The sequence below is a fragment of the Gopherus evgoodei genome, unplaced genomic scaffold (assembly GCF_007399415.2).
Source record: "Gopherus evgoodei ecotype Sinaloan lineage unplaced genomic scaffold, rGopEvg1_v1.p scaffold_37_arrow_ctg1, whole genome shotgun sequence".
In the NCBI taxonomy this organism is placed as follows: Eukaryota; Metazoa; Chordata; order Testudines; family Testudinidae; genus Gopherus; species Gopherus evgoodei.
The window spans coordinates 3733983-3756733 of record NW_022060049.1 but is presented as its reverse complement, the minus strand read 5'-3'; the positions used below and the strand labels follow the sequence as shown (position 1 = coordinate 3756733).

General features: G+C 56.6%; 1 protein-coding gene across 2 annotated transcripts in view; it reads right to left on the bottom strand.

Moving 5' to 3' along the window:
- LOC115642051 (CD97 antigen-like) overlaps positions 1-16386 on the bottom strand; it is a 30094-nt gene extending 13708 nt beyond the window's left edge. Inside the window, exons 1-4 of one of the 2 annotated variants that reach the window (XM_030545426.1) lie at positions 16270-16386; positions 5477-5533; positions 3704-3841; positions 2834-2989 (exon numbers count right to left, since the gene is read on the bottom strand). In XM_030545426.1, the coding sequence (XP_030401286.1) occupies positions 2834-2989; positions 3704-3841; positions 5477-5533; positions 16270-16300 (382 nt within the window). In that variant the 5' untranslated portion in view covers positions 16301-16386. The remainder of the gene's footprint in view (positions 1-2833; positions 2990-3703; positions 3842-5476; positions 5534-16269) is intronic. The other variant, XM_030545425.1, reaches the window with a different exon arrangement.
- Positions 16387-22751: the final 6365 nt, after the last annotated feature.

Here is a 22751-nt window from a genome sequence, read left to right as displayed (position 1 = left end):
ACCTGGTTAGTTTCCCCATCCAGGAATGCGGGTTAGTGTCAGAGATCCCAGGTAAGCTCAATGACGGTGCATTAACAGCATCACCAACACCAAGCAATGAATAAAAGCCCCAAACCATGAGCCAGGCAGCAAAAAAAAAATCACACGATTGGTTTAAAAATCCATTTTGGCTTCGTTTTGTCTGACTCTGGTTTGGGAGCTGTCAGTCACCCCAACGTAAGATTTGGCAGTTTTTCCTCTGCCACTTGGGCCAGGCCCTAATTTTGATTTTAGCCAAAAGCAGAATCACGTGACTCCTGGAGGTGGGTCTTTAAGGCAACGCCACACGTTAGCAACACTGCAGACAAGCCAGAAACATCATGCCTTTGCCACAACTGTTTCCAGTTCCCATTGTACCTGTGCAGATCTTAGACATATCCTTTTGACTCTTCCCAAATCCCCAACTGCATTTACACATGTAACCCCCTGGCATATTGATGCAGTTCCCGTGGGGCTCACAGATTGTGGCGTTTCGCTGGCACTCGTCAACGTCTGCAAGGAGAGAGAAAGCGCTAGGTCAGGCTGAACTAGGAGATGGACCTTGGGCACTAGGGGACGCTGCTGGGGGATAATCCAGGCATCCGAAATGCACCGTGCTCTGGGGAGACGGGGCTGGTTAGAGCCAGGAGTTCAGTGACTGGATCAGCGAACGGGAGCAAGTTGGCTATTGTCCAGAATGAGCCGCTCCAGCTGGGAAAGGAAAAGCAGCCCTGCTGGGACACGTGCCTGCTGCTTGCTAAAGCCACCAAGTGGATCTGACGATGCCCAGTGCCGCAATATCAGTGCAGACAGAAATGCCTGAATGAGCAGTCCGCCCCTGGAGGGGACAAATGGGGAGCTGCTTTGGAGGAAGAGGACAGAAAATAACATGAAGGCTGGTCTAATGTCCGGATATCAGCCAATGGGATGACGTCCTCTGCAACCCACAAGCTGCCCTGGGCTCCCCCTTGCACACAGGACAGTGCAGAACCAGAGGGGTTCAGAGACAGGCAATGAGAATGATCAGTGACCTGGAAAAACCCTCCGCGGAGAGAGACTGAAAAGACTGGGACTGTCACCTTAGAGTGAACGCAAGAGGGGACGTGTAAAGAGTCTAAATGACTGACAGGGATACAGAAGGGAGATGGGGAGCTTCTGTTCTCCCCACCTCATAACACGAGAGCAAGGGCCAGTCACGGAAGTGAGAAGAGGGGAAATTTGAAACTGAGTCAAGGAAAGGCTGTTTCGTGCAATGTGCGATTAGCCGGTGGAACTCCCCACCACAGGAGTCCCTGAGGCCAAGAATTTAGCAAGATTCCAGGAGCAACTGGACATTCCTACGGATGATGAGAACAGCCAGAGGGATCATAGTTAATGGGCACAAACGTTTGGGAAGAGAGAAAACCTCCTGCTGTGGGGCTTCAGCCCAGCTGAGTATTAGAGACCAGGAAGTGAGGGCAGATGATCCTCCGGCTGCCACTGCAGGGCTCTTCTACAATCCTCTGCAGCATCTGGCTTTGGCCCGTTGGAGCCGGGATACCAGGCTAGATGGGCCTCAGCTCTGAGCCCGTCTGTACTGTGCAGGTGCCACGTTACTTGTGTCTCAACCTGGCTGGTGCCACGGTTTTGTCTTTTCAGAGGCTGAGCTGCTCCCGGGGCAGACTGAACCTGTCAGAACCTACCAGCTGCTTCCTGCCAAGTGCTGCCTCCTCCGCCCCTCGACCCTGCGACACTTGTGGGTTCTCCTGACAGCACCAAGGCGGCTCCGTGTTTCCAGAACCTGCTTATTCCGGAAACGACGTACAATCGGGTTCTGCCCCGAAGGCTTCCCAGAGTCCATGCACAATGGGAACGGAGCTTCCAGCATCCTTATCCATCCCATCCTGGTTCCATTGGGATGTTTACAATGGGTAGCGCCGCAGCCGGGGCCCCGTGGTGCCAGGCGCTGTACACACAACCAGCCACAGCACAGCCACTGCTCTAAAGTGCTTCCCCCAGCTCTGACACTCTGTCTGCTGGAGAAGGGGCACCATGCGCTGGGTTCTCGGTGGTGGTGCCAGAGCTCTCCCCTCTCTCGGGCACACGGGTGTCTTGTGGCTTCCAAATTCACTCCGAGTTGCAGGGAGCTCTGAGATTGGTGTCTCTAGGGGCTTAAGTACACGAGGAAATTGATGGTAACAGCTCCTGTGGAATCGCTCCCCGTCCGGACACTCTGGTTTGGAATAATCACTGCGCTTCCAAAGAGAACAGTGATCGCGATCAATTCCCCCTGGGGGCAAGCCCTAGGGATTCTCCACACAGCTCCCAATACCAGCTATCCCCGCACAATCCCCGGGATGCTGGCTGAGATACCTGCGGCGCTGATTTCTTCTTGTGCCTAGATCCGCCCCAGGACACTGGCTGGGGTTATCCCACGCGGCCTGGGGCTGGCGCAGGAATGGCTGGGCGAGGTCTCCGCCGGGTTGGCGTTTGAACTAATGGGCTCCTGAGTTCTCCCAGTGCTACGGGCCCGGTGCTCTGCGCCCCCAAAACAGTGGTGTAAAGGGCAGTTTCCATGGGAACGGCCGGCTGGGACTTGATACAAGCTCTAACTACCAGCTGAATGTCACAAACAAGGGCCTGGAACGCCCCGGCCTCTTCTCAGGTCAGGTCGCCCTGGCTGCCTAAGGGGGCATAATGGCCCCCTTGGGAAACACGCTCCCACCCAAGGGGCTCCCTGTCAGTGTGGAGCTGGAAAAGGCTCTGCTCCCAGCCCTGAGGGAGGGGGCAAATTGGAGGCCTGATCAGGGTGCGGTGGGGGCCAGGGAGAGCTCACCCTGGCAGCTGTTCTCACTCGCGTGCGTGAAGTTGGCTTTCCCAGAGTTGGGCTCGTAGCCATCGATGCAGGTGCAGTAGTAACTCCCAGGCACATTGTTGCAGTTTCCGTTGCGTCCGCAGTCTGGCGGGCTTGACTCCAGACACTCGTTAATATCTGCAGCACAAGAGGGGACGCTCTGTACAGTCCTGGCAGGGAGATGTTCCCCGTATCACCCCCCAGTCCCCCCACACTGAGCTGGGTGACGGGACCCAGGAGACCGGGGCCCTGAGCGGTTAGTGATTAAAGGCCTGATTCTCAGTTACCCATTTCTGCTGCTGGAATGTTGGAAACAGCCCCCCCGAGCCTCCTGTCCCAGGTACGGGGGGGTCGGCCCCACAAAGACCCAGATCCCCCTTGTGAGGAGAGGGTGCGGAGACTCCCCCTGGGGCTCCAGGCTTCCCTCTGCATTGAGGGGGGGATGACAAGCTGCCTCTCCTCTGCCCCCTCCCTCCTTGGATCCCCGCATGGTGTGTGTGGGGAAGTATAGCCAGGGCTGCCCCATTCTGCTCCCGTAGGTCCCTGTTCCCCTGGACACCCAGCAGCTGATTAGGGCCCAGGCTGGGATTCAGACAGGTCAGTGTGATGGGCTGTGCCCCCCACCCTGTGCCCAATTCATAGAGCCCAACACTCCTGGCTCCTCCTGCTCACTCTGGAGGCCCCGGTTCGATCCCCAGGAGGGCGGCCCTCACCAGAGCTGCTGCCCCCCTCTCATTCCCCAGCTGGGCTGAGCACCCCTAACAGGCCCTGGAGTCAGGGGAGGTGGCTGCTCCGTCCCTTACTGCCCTGCTCTGTCCCAGCTCCCGCCAGGACAACGTTGGGCCCCTTTACCGTCACAGGTCTCCGTTGGGTCGGTGAAGAAGCGATTCCCATGTGGCTGGTATCCATCCAGGCAGGTGCAGTGTGTGTTGTTCACACACGTGGCGTTTGCTGGGCACAGCATATGGATGTTACAGTCCTCAGTGGTACCTGCAGGGGTGGAACAGCTGGGCAGGGTCAGCCAGTGCAGAGCAGCTCTTCTCCCCCCCCCCACAGTGGGATTGACTCCTTTCACATGCCCCATTTGCTGAATTTCGTCCCTGGGCGCCTGGCAAACAGCTCCGATGCCATCCACTGCCTGGCAACAAGCTGCCCTTGGCTCCACGGGGTGCCCAGGCATAGACAGGCAGAGCCGCCGGAGCCGGGCTTCGCTTCAAGTGAAATGTTTTCGATCTCGCCCAATTTTTCTCCTTTTTGTTGCTGTCATTACTCTCATTAGCATCAACTTCAAACTGAACCGGGAAACGGGAATTGCTCTGGAGTCACTGAGAGCGGAATCGGGCATGAGGCTAGTTTGGATCCTGAGCTGCCTCCTGTCACGGACTCACAGATCGTGCCCACTCTTGGTACTGTGCAGTCCCTGGAGGGATCCTCTTTCAGTACAACAGCCCTTCTCGGGGGTCCAAGCTCTCTGGGGTCAGGCCCCTCCACCTCCTGGAGCCGCACCTCTATGAGCCTTAGCACATCTGTCTCTCGCCCTGGATCCCCAGGGCCTCCACCCCCGAAGGGGTTGACGCAACCCTGTTCTCAAGACTGGAGTGACTCTCAGCCAGTGTAAAACAGGAGGGTTTATTGAGAGTAGAACACAGCATAGGAAACTCTCTGGGCCTCAGGCTTGGCCTCCTCAGCCCAGCACATCCAAGTCTCCCCTGCATCCAGGGGGGCTCTGCCTGCTCTCCCTCTCCAGCCCAGAGCCCCCCTGCTTCCAAGCTGGGCATCTGATACCACCAGCCCCAAGTCCCGCTTCTGTCCACTGTCTTCTCTCCAAGTAAACAGGGTTATAACCAGGTCGTGGGACCTCCTACCCTCGCTTCTGTCCTCTGGCCTCCTCTGCATGCAAACCATTGGAAAACCACAGAAAATCCCCCACTTCGTCACATTTCCCATGACCCAGATTGTGATCTGGTATTTGGGGCTCTGCTGGGATCCGACTCTCTGACCAGCGTGAGGGGAAGGATCCCAGCACAGCTTAGCCAGCTGCAGGGCTTGGGATGGCAGCAGATGCAGCAGGGTGGGTGCAGCACTGGGGGACCCCAGTGGGTCAATAGGAATTTGCCCAAATCCTATCTTGGGATTCGCAGCAGAACTGGGCTCGGGGCTCAGAGTGCTGATCCCAAACACCCCACAGCTGGGCATGTGGGTCCCAGGTTTCAGTTCAGCCCGATTTTCGGGAGGGGGGCACCTACAAATGCCACTTCTAACATCTGCGCCATCAGGGGGTTGATTCGGACTGGTCAGTAATACGGCCCTTGGCTACAAAGGGGATCTGCCCCTGACTCCAGCCCCCAGTGTAGAGCCCTGGGCCCCAGGGTCTAGTCTCTGCTGGCCACGGGGCTGGGAAGGGAAGGGGAGGGCTACACAGGGGCCTTCTCCTCTCCTCTGCACACACCCACTGTGCTCAATAAACCCACCCCAAGACGCCTATGCCAACGAGCTGCTCCCAGCTCACCAGACCCCTGACTCCGCTCTTCTCCCACAAGGGAAAGGGGTTGGAGGGGGCGGAGGCCGGAGACCCAGGGAAGCCGGGAGCGCTGGGGAAGGTTAGACAGGAGGAGTCGGCCTTACCTTGTACGCCATGATTCTGGGCCATGGTGCCCCACAGGCACAGGGCGATGCAGAGCCCTGGAAGGCAGAGACAGGGTAAGGCACCATGGGCAGATGGTAACCGCCACTCAGCTGCTCACAACCCCAGCCGCCCCAGTCCTGCCAATCCCGGGCCAATGGCCAGTCAGGGCCCTGCCAATGGTGGAATTAAAAATGCAGAAACCTGGTGCTCTGGGAAATCAGCCCCAGCTGGGATCCCTGGTCATATTTTTACCTGATTCCGCTTTGGAACTGGACTTTTGGCCCAACACCAACCCCTGCTCTAACCACTAGACCCCACTCCCCTCCCCTCTGAGCTGGAGATAGCACCCAGGAGTCCTGATGCCCAGCCTGGAAGCAGGGCCAAACTCATTTCATACGATGCCTGTCAGCAATTTTTAGTCTTCACCATCATTGGCTACACTGGAGCACAGGGGACCTGATCCCCAAGGCCACTTCAGCCCAACACCTTCCCCCGCCCCCATTGAACCTTTGTGTTCACAGAGCGGCACTGCACAGCCTCCGCCACTAGGGGGCGCCACAGCCCCACACCAAGGCCCCAGCTCCAGCGTCGCAGGGCTGGGTCTGGTCCCTCAACTGTCCCCCGAGGCCCCATAGAGCCTGAGCAGGATAATTACCCACACGCCAGGCACATGCACCGCACACACTAGTGTTCACGTGCACACACACTCCGGCATGCTCACATCTGTGAACAAGCACAGATGTACATACCGGTGCACCCACACCCACGCACGGGAACACACGTTTGCCGCACAGGTCACTTGCTGGAGGATTCTCTGCAGCTTGAGGTCTTCAAACCACAATTTGAGGACTTCAGTAACTCAGACATAGGTTAGAGGTTTGTTACAGGAGTGGGTGGGTGAGATTCTGTGACCTCCTGCACAACGCAGGTCAGACTAGATGATCATAATGGTCCCTTCTGACCTTAAAGTCTATGAGTCTATGCACAGGCACAGAGGTACAGACACGTACGTTCACACATACCGGCAGCCTGCTGCAGCATCAGATGCAGGGACAAGGAGCCCCCAGGACCCTTCCTGCTGCTCAAACACCAGGGAGCACCGTCCCCTCCCACTGCGCTGGGAAGCCGTGAATCATGGAACAACCCCGCAGCTCAGTCGGGGTCTATAGCTATGACCATAATACACTGAATGCAAGAGAGGAAGTGACCTGACCCAGTCTCAGTAGAAAGGCCAAAGATGGGATGCACCTAGAGACCCAATACCCAGGGCTAAAGCAGAGGGGCAGGGGAGCGGGGATGGGGGCAGAAGGCAGGGGGCAGTAGTTTGCTAGGGCAATGGAGTCAGGCTGTCACCCCAGCTGGGGGGCTGACCCACGGGCTCCCACGGAGCGAGACCGTGGGATCTGGGGGAAGCACCAAGGCCGGCTCTGTTGTGAAAACATCCGGGTGGTAACTAGGGGTTTTATCAGTTCCCTTTCACGAGGTCACTTATCTCCTGGCTACTTCCCCCCTACTTCTCTGAAGGGCAGGACTCAAGCGGTGTCGAAAGTCCTGAGCCGTTAGGGGCGGCAGTGGAGCCGGTTGCTAACAAGGCTCGCTGAGCTCATCCCAGCTCCAAGTGCTGAGCACAGAGCCTGTTCCACTAGGGAGCCTGGCCCTGCGGCAGCTGTTATGAGGGACCCAGTGCTAGTGCCTGGGTATGCAAGGACACCCCGGGGCCAGGCAAGGGGTCAGACTGGTTCAGACTTTGCCCAGGGCTCCAGTGAGTGACTGGATCTGGGTCCAGCCATGACTTGGTTCCGCTTTGACATGGTTCAGCCAGAGCCCCACTCGCTCACATCCCCCGCTCCCACCCTGGACAGCTGGGGCCTTTCTAGAGCCGGCTGCAGGCCTATAACTGGCATTAATTCCTCTCTTCGCCCTGCACTTTGGCCTCTGTGTCACCTGGAGCTGGGGGAGGAGGACTGGGCTCTCCGGAGCCATCACCGTTGTCTTTGTGAGCAATCACTTTCCGAGCTGGGCTAGGCCAGGCAATTCCCTTTGTTGCTCTACACTGGGGGGCCTCGCCCAACAGAGAACTGGGAAGAACGGCGCTAGCAGGGCAGGGCAGGGTTGGCTAGGGTGCAGGGCGGGAAGTCGGGACACCAGGGCCCTGCTCTGTGCCTCAGTTTCCCTCCCCCACCCCATGTCTAATTAGACTGCAAGTTCCTTAGGGCAGGCATATTTTTAAAGGGACTCAGAGCCCACTGCTTGTCTGCACAGAGCCCAGCACAATGGGGGACTGTGCAGTGCCCTGCCAGGTCTGTGCAGTGCCCGACCTAACGGAGTTGGGGGGCCCTATACTGGGTGGGGCCTCTAGCCCAGGGATTCTCATCTCAGAGTGCGGCCACCAACTCTTGCTGGTGGCTGCTCTGACAAGCCCATCTCTGTCCCCGCCCCAGGGAAGGTGAGTCGGGAACTCACCAGCCACCTACAGAGTCCCAGTTGGGTGGGGGGAGCTGCCCAAGGGAGCATGTTGGCGACCGGACGCAGCTGCTGCCTCCACTGAGGAGAACTGCCTCCAGCGCCGTGCATGCCAGCCCCATGTGTCTCCAGAGGTGCTGCTCGGAGCATCTCGCTGCCCTCGGTAACAGCTGCTCAGCTGGGCGCTGCAGGGAGGGGCTGCTGCTTTGCCCCCCAGTCTTCTCTTTGGAGGCTGCCATGGTCATAAAAAAATCCACTAGTGGCAGCATCCGGCCATGGCAGCCACATTTGAGAACCGCTGGTCTGGCCCCTACACAATAGAGGTTAGACAGACAGATGGATGGACCAGAGCTGCGAGACAGACAGGTGAGCCAAGCAGGCAGCCTGGTTTCCCAGTAGGTAGAGCTGGAGATCTCCCCCATCCCTCCAATCCTAGGTGCCCCTGCCAGACATTTCCAGGTCTCCAGCCATTCTCCAGGGAGCCTTGCCCGGTGCTTTCAATGCTCTCTTAGTCCCTTTTCAAGGGCACTCCACTTAAGGAGCAACAAAATCATTATCCCCATTTCACACGTGGGGAAACTGAGGCCCAGATGAGCAGGCAGGCCACTGAGTGGGAGTGTCAGAGCTGGCGTTGCACAGGAGTCCAGACTTCTGGCCCCACCCTGCACTAACCTGCTAGACCCCGCTCCCCTCCAGAGCTGAGGACAGAGCCTAGGAGTCCTGCCTCCCAGCCCCCTCTGCTCTAACCACTAGGTGATAGTGTGTGGCCAGGGTTGAGTTAGGGGGAGCAGTGTCTCCTGTTAACTCACTAGGGAAGACAGGCTCTTAGAGCTGGATTGTCCAGTGAGATCGAAGCGTGGCGGAGGTGTCTGGGCCACTGGGGAATTTGGCTCCGAGATCTTTTACAAATCTGCCTCTTGGTGCCTTTGCCGTCACTTTGCATCCTGCCCATTTCATGGCCCTCCGGCCCCAGCCTGTTCCTTATTCTGAGGTTGTGTCAGAAACCCAGCTCGGCTGTCAGTCTTCTCAGTGTTTGTGTGGATCTCTCACTCAGCAACAGCGGAGAGGAACAAACACATGTGAACTGGGACATTGTGGTTGTAAAACCACGACTTTTGGCTGGGGGTGGGGAGCGGGGGAGGGGGAGCTGAAAGGCAGCCTCTGAATTCCACTAGACGGCAGGTGTCCCCGGGAAAGGTTAAGATCTGCGTCCCTGCAGCACCAGTCCAGAGCCCAGCTGGGGTCAACGGGCCAGGTTCCCAGGTGGAGTGAATCAGCATGGCTCCATTGGAGTCAGTGGGGTCACTTTACATCTGCTGGGGACCTGACCCCATTGTCTCATTTTTAACCCTGGGAACATAAGGAGGAGCCATTCCACTTTACTAGTAACATCAGGGCGTAATGCTGGCTGGAAGCAGCACCGCCTAGCAGCTTGGCCACAAGCCTAGGGGTCAGGACACCTAGGTTCTAGTCTCACCTCTGCCACTGGCTTGTTGGGTGACCTTGGGTAAGTCACTTCCCCCCTCTGTGCCTCAGTTTCCCCTCCCACACATTATCAGTGTAGATTGTGAGCTCTTCAAGGCAGGGGCTGTCTCTCTTAGGTGTCTGTGCAGCACCCACCACATTTGGGTTCCTCAAACTTGGGCAGGGTCTGTGGAGCACCCATGACAATAGGGGCCTCTGATCTTGGGTGGGGTCTCTGAGTTTCTGTAATCTAAGTACTAAGAATGTGATATCCAAACCAGACACCGGTTAGTAGAACAGTGTGAATCCCCTGGCATAACTGGAGTGACTCTGGATTTATGTAGAGGGGCAATAAGAAGAGGATCGGGCCAGGGGCTCCCACCGATAACAACTGAGACCTCCCCCGCCCTCGCTTTCCTTCCCACCGAGCAGAATGCCGGGCGCTGGACACGTGGGCAAAGCTAGATGTCGGCTGACAAAATCCTCCGCGGTCTCCTATTAATACTCAGGCCCCTAAAATAAAGAAGGTAGCTGGAGGCAGGAAATATTCCCGGCTGGGGCAGAGGAGAGAGGCGTGGGGGGCAGGGAGCCAGGGCTCCAAGGGAATGGGGCCAAGCGGAGACACCGGGAAGGCCAGGAGGGCACAGCCACAGCCGCTGAGAGCAGGGTTAGAGCACACGGGACAGATCGGGCTCTGGGTTAGAGCCTCAGCTGCTGGAATCGGGGTAAGTGCATTGACGTTGATGGGAGCTACAGGGTCAGGCCCCACTGACTCCCAAGGAGCAATGGCCAGTTTACACCAGCTGAGATCTGGTCTCACTGGAGTGACATCTGTGTAAGGGAGAAACGTCTTTCATTTGCTCGCTCAGTCAGAACCTGGCCCTGGTGTAACTTCCTCCCCCAGGGCAGCCATTTACCCAAGATGGATTGGGCAGCACTTTCACCCCCAATCCCCTCCCCAATCTGGGGACAGGAGCCAGGAGTCAGCCCCCAGCCCCTACTCCTCCACCCACCAGCCCACACACGTGCAGATCACAGGCTGGCAAAGTGCCCAGCGAAGTGCTGTTTGCCCGGGATGCGGGAGCTCTGGAGCAGCCCCACCACTCTCAGGAGGGTCAGGGTGGGAAACCCTGAGCTGGGCGGGTGACGCAGAGTGAAAGCCAGGTGTCATCCTGCCCAGGGAACACCCCAAGGGCAGTCCCCTGGCCCTCCCTCCCGGGAGTGCTGGCCCGTGGGAGACAACAGCTTCCCCCAGCACCACATTCCCAGCCATTCACCAAGCAGCGACTCTCCCGGCCCGGTGCTCCCAGCCAAGCAGATGCTGAGGGCCCTCTCCATGCACCCGGCATAGGCAGGGGTGGCAGCAGCTGATGCAGTGCCCCCTCCCCCCTAGTGGCTGCCCCTGGAAAGTCCCTGCCTCTTTAAAGAGGCATGAAACTCACTGCACTTTTCCCCGCCTCTGCACCCCTCAGGAGCCCAGTCTTGCTGCTGCTGCTTCAAACCACAGCCCTGTGCTGGGAGCCCTGCTCTAACCACTACACCGCACTGCCCTCCCAGACCTGGGGCTAGAACCCAGGAGTCCTGGCTCTCCTCCACTGAACACCAGTTGCCTCTCAAAGTGGACACTTCCATCCCTTTCTTGGAATCAACCCCTGACGTTCTAGGCAAGGCCCCAGTGGGTGTAAACCAGCCCAGCCCTAGTGAGCTCAATGGAAGGAGGCTGATTCACACCAGCTGGGCTCTGGCCCCCTCGCGCTTTCCTCTGTCCTGGGTCCTTTCCAGGAATCGCTGTCACCTCAGCATCTCGCTGCTACTGAGTAACCCTGCGGGCATCCGGAGACCTCCCCCCCCCACCGTTATGATACTGTATCTGCCTTTCTGCCCAGCCCCCGCATCTCACAATGAGGGCCCGATCCCCCAGGTGGGCCCGATCCACCACTGATCTGCCCCTTGTGTCATCAATTCCACCAGCACCAAGTGGGGTGGCGGTGCCTGCGCTGCTGCCATGGTGACATGGGAGAATTTACTCCCCCCGCCACGCTGGCCCATGCTCACTCTGCCCAGGTGCCAGCCCTGGCACAAGACAAAGGGGGTTTTTTGGGGGGGAGGAGAGGTTATGGGACCTGGCATTTCCCCAGACCTCTCACCATTTCCCACAACTCAGCACCCGCCTTTCGGTTCTGCTCTTGATTTCGAAATCAGCTGTGCAACGCCTCACCCGGCAAAACAGAGCCCACTTCCCCCCCGCCAGGTTTAACTCAGCTGCCAATTCCCCACCCCCCCAAGATATGAGGCACCCCTCCCCTAACTCACAGCCCCCCCCCAATCCCTGGAGATACAACCAGTCCCCACCCCAACCCCCAGCCAGCCATTTCTCCCAAAGCTCCGAGTCCTGATACAGGAGACAAAGGGCGTCACGGTGCTGCTGACACTTGTGATTTTACCACCGGTCTCGTGACAACTGTTGCTTTTCTTAAAGCCCCAGCTTCTGGACTCCTGGGATTGTGAAGATCTGGGCTCAAATTAAAAGCAGTTTCTAACCCTCCGGATGGCAGAGTGGAGCTCAGAAATGTGACACCCCCCACAGGGCTACGAGACCACAAGGAACCCAACATTGAGATTTCACTATCTTCTTCAAGCCACTCAGGATTTTTGAGGGCCTGTCTCAATGCTTCAAGGCTTGGGCAGCAAGGCTGGAATTAGTATTACGTGTATTATGGTAGCGCTTTAGCCTGGGACAGGTCCCCACTGTACCAGTAAGATGGCCCCTGGCAAAGAGGAGACAGGCCAAGGAGGAATCTGCTGACAGATCCCGGTAGTTCAGTTCCCACCCAGGCCCGTAGCTCAGGACATTGGTGAAACTAGACACGTTCGCTACGTCACTTCTCTCATTACAGCCCTGCCAGCCAAGGGGTGATGGGGAGAGATGCTGCCAGGCCAAGGCCGACACCCAGACATGAGCGCTGCCGGCCGCTCCCTGATGACGCATTGGCAGCACTTCGGCCCCATCCAGCCCTAAAGCGCCTCATGGCCATTCACAGCCCGCACAGCCCCACCTGCTGAGAAAGAGCTGCAACCAGGCCCATTTTGCAGGTGGGGAAACTGAGGTATTGAGAGACAACACACCCAATGTCTCAGAGCAAATGGCAGCTGGGAAAAGAACCCAGGAGTCCTGGCTCCCAGCTCCCTTCTCTAACCACTAGACACCACTCCCCTTCCAGAGCCAGGAAGAGAACCCAGGAGTCCTGTTTCCCAGACCCACTGGCTCTTTGCTCCATATTATCCCCCTCCCCGCCACCTGCTTTATGAAGCCAGGAAATCAAATGTAAAAAACAAAGCCATTGATCAAACAAATGGCTGGCACAAATCCTACTGGCACACACATAAGCCACAGCTGGTATTTCTTAGCCATACTGCTCTGGCACCAAGGCCCCATTGTACCAAGCTTGACACCTACAAGCCTTGGCATTGAGAGCCAATGGCCCAAATGGATAAGGCAAGCGAAGGACCATTTGCCCAATTTTACTGCTGTGGAAATTGAGGTACAGAGTGATTCAGTACCAAAGCTGAGAATTGAACCTGGATTTTCCCTGTGCTAGCATAGCCCCTGAATCACTCAGGCACCTGTGCCACAGAGCTGCTGCCTGCTGGGGTGTGCCACACAGATCTCAGGAGGCATCAGAGATAACAGAAGCTACAGGAGCTCAAACTACCCCTGGATCCAATTCTGAGCCCAGCACACCAGCAGGACAGCACCTGCCTCCAATGGGAGCTGAGTTGGAACATGCAGTGCAGGATCCAGCCCCCAGCTGGGGACTCATCTGCCAAACTTGGGCACCTAAAATCTGGCACCTAAATCCACATCAAGGCTCCTAAAATAGCCGGCCTGGCTGGCTGGTTATGCCCAGATTCTGCAGGATCTGGGAATGCTTGTTATTAAGTGAATTACAGTATCAGCCCTGACCAAAATTGAGGCCCTATTCTGCCAGGGGCTGCATAGACCCCAGCCAAGATTGGGGTCTCCATTGCAACAGGTGTGGCATTGACCCACAGTGAGAGATGGCCCCTACCCCAAAGGCTCCCAGTCTCAACTGACAAAAGGCAAGTGGGGAAACTGAGGCACAGAGCAGGAAAGCGACTTGCCAAATCAGTTGTAAGAACCCAGGTGTTCTGACTCCCACGCCGACACTCTGTCGACTAGATGGCGCTGCCTGTCTACAAATCACAGCCCCTTTGTAAGTCAGGCTTCTCATTTCAGGAGCCTAAGTCTGGATTGAAAATCAGAGCCCCTAAAGCTCTGGGAAGGTGGGTGGGCACAGACCCAGGGCAGCACTAACGTCTCCCTCTCCCTCTCTCCTTCCCCAGAGGGCGGCTGGGCAAGGAACGCTCCATTTTATTAATCAGTTAGCACCATATGGACAGCAATATTTCTGAAAACAAGGCTTCTCTGCTGGCATCACCCCCGCCCCCCCGGGACATAGGATGAACAGAGGGGTGGGGCACTGAGCACCCAACAGGATCCAGCCCTTTGTACAGCCAGCCACTTAGACAAGAACTCACAAAAAACACCCCTCCCCCAGCTGTGGGGATAGAACCCAGAAGTCTGGGCCCCCAGCCTCCCCTGCTCTAGCCACTAGACCCCACTCCCCTCCCACTGCCAGGATAGAACCCAGGAGTCCTAGGTTTGCTATGAGCCCTCAAGGCATCTAAAACCAGACAAATGCTCCTTTAAGTGAAAGACATAAGAACATAAGAATGGCCCTACTGGGTCAGACCAAAGGACGATCTAGCCCAGTATCCTGTCTGCCGACAGTGACAATGTCAGGTGCCCCAGAGGGAATGAATAGACAGGTTATCACCAAGTGATCCATCCCCTGTCGCCCATTCCCAGCTTCTGGCAAGCAGAGGCCAGAGACATCATCTCTGCCCATCCTGGCTAATAGCCATTGATGGACCTATCCCATATGAATTCATCTAGTTCTCTTTTGAACCTTGTTATGGTCTTGGCCTTCACAAGATCCTCTTGCAAGGAGTTCCACAGGTTGACTGTGCGTTGCGTGAAGAAATACTTCCTGTTGTTTGTTTTCAACCTGCTGCCTATTCATTTCATTTAGTTCTTGTGTTATGAGAAGTAGTAAACAACACGTCCTTATCTATTTTCTCTACACCAGTCATGATTTTATAGACCTCACTCATATCTCCCCTTAGCCGTCTCTTTTCCAAGCTGAAAAGTCCCAGTCTTATTAATTACTTCTCATACAGAAGATGAAGACTTCGAAGACCCCAACGCAAAGGACCCCGACCCACATTCCAACCCACCCCCTCCCCATCCAGCCTCCTCTGAAGCCCAGGACACCAGACACCCAGCCCCTGATGCTGCAGCTCCCAGCTCCGAAGTGGATCCTATCCTCCAGCACCACCCACAGCCCAAAGGGGATGCGACTGTGAATGTATCAGTGGCTGGTGGGGGTGGGGAAGGTGACCATGGAACTTCTCCTGCCCCCAAAGATCAGATCAAGTCTGGATGAAGCTTGGAAGGGGAGCTGACTGGACCCAGGATGACCAGTGACCAGAATAGTTGGTAAGGGGGGTGGTATTTGGGGCATCTCCACCTGGGACGCGCTGACACTGCAGGCAAGGGGTCGACGTGGCCTTGTCTCTAGTGGGGACAGGCCCAGACCCAGAGCGGGGTAGAGCCAGGACACATGCAGGCAATTGCATCCAGTCTTCTGGGTCCCCAAAAGGCTTTCAAACCTGATCCCTGTGCCTCTCCATCCCTGGTGTAAAGTCCAGCTGATATACCCCAGACAGCACAGGAAATCAATTTACAAACCCTGCTTCTGTAGCCTGAGGGAACAGGGTCTAGTAGTTAGAGCTGGGGGGGCTTGTTGTCAGGACACCTGGGTTCTATTCCCAGCAGGGAGAGGGGAGTGTGGTCTGGTCTGGTCTGGTGGGTTAAAGCAGGGGGGTTGGAAGCCAGGACTTCTGGGTTCACTTCCTCGCACCAGAACCATTTAGAGTGACCAGACAGGAAGTATGAAAAATTGGGATGAGGGTGGAGAGTAATAGGAGCCTATATAAGAAAAAGACCCCAGAATTGGCACTGTCCCTATAAAATCGGGACATCTGGATACCCTAGAACCATCTTGACAGGAGCCTGGGGAAACCACCTGGCCTCTCTGTCAAAGAAGGATCATCTCTCTCTGGAGTACAAGCCAGGATGGGACAATCTGTGACCCCCCCAGTAATACGCTGCTCTCCAGGGTGTCAGAGAAGACCCCAGCCCAGCCGGACATATAGCACAATCCTCTAGTGCCCAGGACAGCCCAGCAGACCCCTGCCCTGCCAGAGACAAGTGTCCTGGTCCCATTCACACCAGCACGCGATCCAGAAGTCACTCCACTGGAGTCACACAAGAGGAAACTTGTGGGAACAGAATCGGGCCCTGTTGCTCCAGATTTCTACGGAGGGGGGGGGGGAATCAGCCCCTGCTGGCATTGACTGGGCCCGATCCTGCCCTCACTCGGTCTCGACACTGTAAAGGCAGCGGGTGTAAATGAGCGTCACTCCCTGGGAGTCCACGCAGCAAAACACACCAACGGGGACCCCCGCCCCGGGGATTCACACCACAGTAAGTGGCGTCAGAATCAGGCTCATCCCCCATGGGCCCCAGCTCCGCTCCTGCCCCTGGACTCGGAGCGCAGCCCGCAGGGATCCCAGCTCTACCGGGGGCCGGAGCCCACCAGCAGCCACGGCGGAGCGACTCCGGAGTCACTCCCGGGGAACCGAGCTCAGCAACGCGCGCGGGAAGCAGCAGCCCAGGCCGAGCACGTGGTGGGGCCGGGCGGCGGGGCCGGGGGCTCACCGAGGGGCAGCAGGCGGCGAGCCGGGTCCATGCTGCGGGGCGAGGGAGTCCAGCGAGCGGAGCACACCGAGCTGCATCTACAGGGCAGCGCCCCCGAGCCAGGGCCGGATCCATGGGGGGCGGGGGGCCCCGCCCAGAAGGGTGGCACCGGGGTGGGGGAGGAGAGTGAGATCGGTGAAGGGGAGGGGAGGGCCATGTGTGGGTTGATGGGACGGGGAGAGCTCGGGGGAGCCGTGGGGGTGTAAGAAAAGGGCCCAGCTGACAGGCGGGGAAGGGCAATATTTTAACCAGGGGCTCCCACTAAATGAGAGACCCCGGTGTAGGCTGAGCCCCCATCCCAGGGTGCGCTCGCGGGGGCGGGGCATGGATTCGGTTCCCGTTTACACAGCTGCTCCCGACCAGGCAGCCACATGAGGCAATCGGGGAGCCGCGGGGGCTGCTACAGCGGGTGTCTGCCCCAGTCCCGAGGTGCAGAGTGGGGGGCAGAAGGAGCCCTCCTTCCTGGAGTTAGCAATGGGGGAGACGTGCCTGGGGAACACCTGAGGATGGGATGGCGCAGGGGGTTAGATGGGGGGGGCTGGATAGATTGATGGAGGGGGGAGAGGATGTGGGGCTGGAGGGAGGTGGGGAAGGCAGGGTGGAGTGGGTGAGTGGCGGATTGAAGGAGGTTGGCTAGGAGGGAGGGGTCCGGTGTTTATGGGGATATCTGCGTTGGAGACCAACGTGCTGGGCTCCCATCCACTCTGACACACCACAGACACTGCTCTAAACTCCCCAGGCCCAGGCCTCCTTCTCTGGACCACAGACACCTTACCCCCAGACGCTTCCCCCTGAGATGGCCCCGGGAATGACCCAGCAGGGCCTGTACCAGCCTGGCCCCTGGCCTCAACCTTATCTCCACCCCATGCTGCCACTGCTCCTGTCTGTGCCCCCTCCCCATACACCGCTTGTCACCCCTCGTGCCTCCTGGAACGCAGCCCCAGCACGGTGTGGAGCCCAGATTAGCAGGGCCGGGCAGCCGGGGTTGCTTTTCCCCTTGGAGCCCAACAGCTGAAGATCCAAGTCCTGGGGCAGATCTGTGCTTGGCTGGGAGCTCACATCCTGCACTCACCCCCACCATTATCTGTAAATCCCTTCAGCCTTGTGTTGTTAACCCAGGGAACTCCCTGCCACAAGACAGTGGGGAAGAGAAGAGCATGCCAGGGTTCAGATATTGGGCTGCGATATTGATACAGGGGCAATGTGGCTGTCCAGTGTGATGCTAGTAATGAGGAGCGAGAGATGGTTAAGAAGGGAATAGAACCCACGAGTCCTGATGCCAAGGTCCCCCTGCTTTAACCACTAGACCCCACTTCCTTCCTCAAACTGCAACTAGAACCCAGGAGTCCTGACCTCCAGCCTGCTCTCACCCCTCAGGCTGCCTCCTGCTTGACAGGGTCATGCCCTTTGGGATGCGGGGTGGGGGTTGTTCAGGTCAGATTGCTGAGGCCTTGTGGCTGGAGCCCAGGGGATTGTGTCACTATGAGGATATCCTGGTCACCTCTTGGGCAGGCACCAGAGACTTCATGGAAACATTGCCCCAGCAGAAACAGGAACTGGCAGGTGAGATCAGCTAGGGGGATGGGAGTGGGGGGAATGTCCAGCTGTGGGGTGCCGGGCTGGGATAGCAGGGGCCTGTGAGTCAGGACTGAGGGGCATCAGCAAAGTTGGGGGACAGGGCTGGAATAGACCCCCTATCAATAGACTCCAATCCCTTGTACCCCCAAAGTGTACTCTGACCCTCCACAACAGCTCAAATACACCCCATCTCCTGTGCCCCCCCAGCCCTCTCCCCATGGTCAGGCCCCAGCAGCAGGGCTCTCCCCAGTGTGAGGTTAGAGGCCGGGTGCCTGGGGCCCCATCCAGTTGGGGGCTGTTTTCCTGATTGCGATTGTCATTCTGTGGAGTTCCTCAACCCCCTCCTGCCCCAGTCGGCCCCGGGGTTTTTCCATGGGCAGTTTCATGCCAAGGGGATCAGTTTCCCCGGCTGGCCTGGATTCCGGGGGGTGGGACTTGGCGCTGACCCTGCTGCTCCGGAACCAGGCAATTGAACCACAAACCAGCCTGGCCCCAGGGATTCATGCTTCACTGGAGCGAGAGAGGCCGAGAGCAATGAGAGACGAGCGTCAAACGCTGTGGCTAGGCCCACGGGCCCGATGCTGAGATGGGCCCCCCAATGACTATGGAGGAGAGAGGACATGACCCGGGCAGTGGGGGCAGCACCCAGCAGCACAGCACCCCCTGGTGCCAGGCTGGGGTGTGTATGGGGACAGGGCACAGTCAGGGCATTGGGGGCAGCACCCCAGCAGCACAGCGCCCCCTGGTGCCAGGCTGGGGTGTGTATGGGGACAGGGCACATCCAGGGCATTGGGGGCAGCACCCCAGCAGCACAGCGCCCCCTGGTGCCAGGCTGGAGTGTGTGTGGGGACGGGGCACAGCCAGGGCATTGGGAGCAGCACGTCCAGCAGCACAGCGCCCCCTGGTGCCAGGCTGGAGTGTGTATGGGGACAGGGCATAGCCAGGGCATTGGCACCAGGCTGGGGATGCAACTGGACATGTGCCCTGGCTCTCGTGGGATATCAGCTGTGTTGCCATAAGGAAGTGTCGGCGACGGCTCCTGAACTGAACAATGGGCAGGAAAATCAGGAGCAGGAGAAGTGAAAGTGCCGACAAACCAGGACCCCTCCACACTCGTGGGTTCCTGCTGTTGTTCTGGGAAAGTGGCTGCCCTGGGCCGGCTGCAGTGCAGGCACTCGGATACCCTGGCGCTGGCTCTGGGCCACACCACTATGGTGCTAGAGTGTGGGCCGGCTCCTTCCACTGGTAGCCGTGCTCAGCCCATGTCCATGGCACAGGGCCGGCTCCAGGGTTTTTGCTGCCTCAAGTAGTGGAACAAAAAAACCAAAAAAGCTGTGAAAAAACCAGCGTGCCGCCGCCTCCCCTTGGCTGCCCCAAGCACCTGCTTGCTGAGCTGGTGCCTGGAGTCGGCCCTGCTATGCCACATTGGCAGCTCCTGCCCAGGAGCCAGGGGAGGTGGGGGGAACAGGACATCCCACTAACAGGCCAGGGGGACGCAGTCTTGGGAAATCAGAGCCACAAATTGGATCTATCGACCCGTGCAGAGCAGGGTCTCATTTTGTCCAGCATCTTCGACATTTCTGGTGCAAATGAAGTAGGGGGTCTGCTGGGTTAGAAGGGTGGGGGCGGGTGTGCTGGGTGTCAGGACTCCTGGGTTCTATTCCCAGCTCTGGAAGGAGAATGGGGTCATAATAGAACCCAGGAGTTCTGACTCCTAGCCCCTCTGCTCTAACCTCTAGACACCACCCCTGATCAGCCCATTGCCCTGCCCTCTTATCCCTCAGCGAGATGCAGGGATGGCTCCAGCCCGGTCTGCTCCTTGGTGTGGATGGAAGGGAAGAGTTTGTTTTATTAAATAAACTGGTCGCCCAGTCCCCACCCCGCACTTCCATAGTGTGTGAACAACAACACTGCACGGGACAGCCCAGGCTGAGAGGCCCAAGCTAGCCAGTGCTGCACATTTAGCGTTTGCTTATCTGGGGGAAGATCTGTGCTACATGGGCTGGGGGTTAGTCATGATTTCTCTGTTGTTTGAGTCCTTATCACTACAGGCAGCTGTGACAGTTTCAACATACAGGGGACCAGAGTTAATCCCTGACAGACTGAAATGGGGCCAGTTCAGATCCAGGTAACTTCACGGTTTATTTCTCTTTAATACTGTACATGTAGAAATGCCAGTCATGGACCAGCTCTGGGAGAGGAGTGGGGTCTAGTCGTTCTGCCTCACAGCCCCCTCCTGCTCTAACCACTAGACCCCACTTCCTCCCAGCACTGGGAATGGAACCCAGGAGTCCTGATTCCCAGGTCCCTCCTGGTCTAACCACTGGACCCTGCTTCCTTCCCTGAGCCCCACAAAGAGGTAAAGGGAAAACCCAATCACAGTGCCTCCATGAGGAACAAAATATTGACCATGTGCTCGTCAGTCTAGCAAAGCTGGAAGTTGAAGTTAGACACACTCAGACTGGAAATAAGGGCACGTTTTTCAGTGTGGGGAACGAAACCTTAGAACAACTTACCAAGGGCCATGGTGGATTCTCCCTCGCTGGCTATTATTAAATCAAGGCTGGATGTTTCTCTAGCAGATTTGCTCCAGTTCCTACAGGAATTAAGCCGGGGACATCCTAGGGCCTGCGATATGCAGGCAGTCGGATGGGATGGTCACACTGGCCCTATCTGGCTTTAGAACGTACAAACGGTGCTATGTGCTGTACAAACCCACACCCAGAAATCCAGCCGCCCATCGGCTGTAGATGAAAGGGAGGTGGAGGTTTGTGTCTCCTCGGTGCTGCATGTGGTCATCACACCTCAGCCCCTCAGAGAATCACCAGTGCAGCTTGAAAACCAGGTGATCTTCTAAAATTAGAACCACTGGGCTGTGTTCATTTGCATCTGCCTCCCAGTCAGTTTCCAGCCCAAAATGGGTCCTGCACAAAGCATCATGGGGGGTGCCCCAACTTATCCCACTGGTCAGAGCCTCTTCCAGGATGTGGGAGAACCAGGTTCAAATCTCCACTCTGCTGATGCAGCAGAGGGCTCCCAAGCAAGCACCTTATGGGATATTCAGAGCTGAGGTGTTCTCACCCTCTCCTCTTGGAGCCATTCTGCTCTGTAGAAATACTTAAATCCGCATTAGAAGAGGGGGACTGGACCTGAGCTAGCAAGTAATTCTCATTTGCAGCCCAGAGTTTCCCAGAATGCACTGGGGCAAACTCCAGCAGCCAGGACGAGGCAGGTGGAAAAGGATGTTGTGTGGACACCAGCCTGCATGTTGTTAGTAGGTCAGCTGAGAGAGTCACAGTAGGCAGGGCACAAGGACTGGACTTGAATGTGTCTACTGCAGAGCAATGAGCTTACACAGTTGCAGTGTATTGTGCTTGCACATCTATAGTTGCACAGTGCCCTTGGAGCCTAGTGTGGTTGCACTGGTAGCATATTGTGTTTGACACTTGCACTTTCAGTGTGGTGTGCTTGCACTGCTGTCATTATACTTGTGAGCTTGTCAGGTTGTTGTACAACTGCACTTTCAGCATAAAGGTGCTTGCATGCTTGCAGTTGCACCGTTGCATTTGCAGCATATGTGTAGAACTGATGTGAATGAAATTGTTTTTAGTTATTCACTGTATCATTGTAACTTCTGTTCACCATTTCATTACAATTGCCATTTTTCTTACAATGTAACTTCTGTTCACCATTTCATTACAATTGCCATTTTGCCTACATTATAACTTCTGTGCACTATTGTAATTCAAAACCCATTTTAAAATACTTACTCCATTTTGTGGAAGGCTTGTGCTGCAGCCCCCATTTTTGCAAGCCATGCTGTAATATTATTAGTCTAGTTTAAATGTGTGAATGAGGTATGTATTGGTGATAGAATCAACCTCCAGTGCCAGCCCGTCCTGATGAGATAAAGTTCAGATACCAATGGCTGAAGACCTAGACAACAGCCCTAAGCAAAGCAAAGCAAGAAGCATCCACCCTCAAAAGAAAAGGGACAAAAGAAACAACAAAAGGAAAATCAAAGCCAGGTCCGAGGCTGAAAGTTAGGCCTGCAATTGGGTGATCCAGCACCAAACCCAGAAGCAACGTGACACAGCAAGACCTATAGACTTTGAATCCAAACTAAAAGCCTATAAAAAGGAAGGGTGAGATGAGAGACTTTGAGTAACGTTCTGCTATCAACATCAAGGAGCATCGGTGCGCGCCCGACAGAGACCCGGCTCCTTCTCGTGCTCAGCTTTCCTGGCCAGTTAACTGCCACGAGCTACGATCCCAAGCTGCGAACTCAAGCCAAGAACTCAAGCTGCAATCGGGACTGGGAACTATCCAGCAGCTGCAGAACATTTGGGGTGTGAGTGTCTGTGTGAGTGTATGTGTATAAGCATTGAGGTATTTGCTAGTAGTTATAGATCAATAATAAATGTGGCATCTTTTGTCTTGACTCCTAAAACGATCCTGTGTGGGTTTGTCTGTACAACATATGGTGCTCACATGGTTGCACTTGTAGTATAGTGCACTTGCACAGCTGTGCAATTTTCCTTGCAGTGTCATGTTGCACGGTAATAGTTGCACAGTTACACTGGGAGCATTGTGTGCTTGTGCGGTTTTAGCTGCACAATTGTCCCATTGCACTTGCAGCATTGTGCTTTTTTGTTCAGCTGTAGTGGAGCTGTTGCACCTATAGTGTAGCAGCAGCAAAGAATCCTGTGGCATTGGAGCATTGACTTTGGGCTTGTCTACATCAGAAAGTTGCAGCGCTGGTGAGGGAGTTACAGCGCTGCAACTTTGAAGGTGTACACATCTGCAGGGCATCACCAGCGCTGCAACTCCCTGTTTGCAGCGCTGGCCGTACTCCCGTTTTGTCT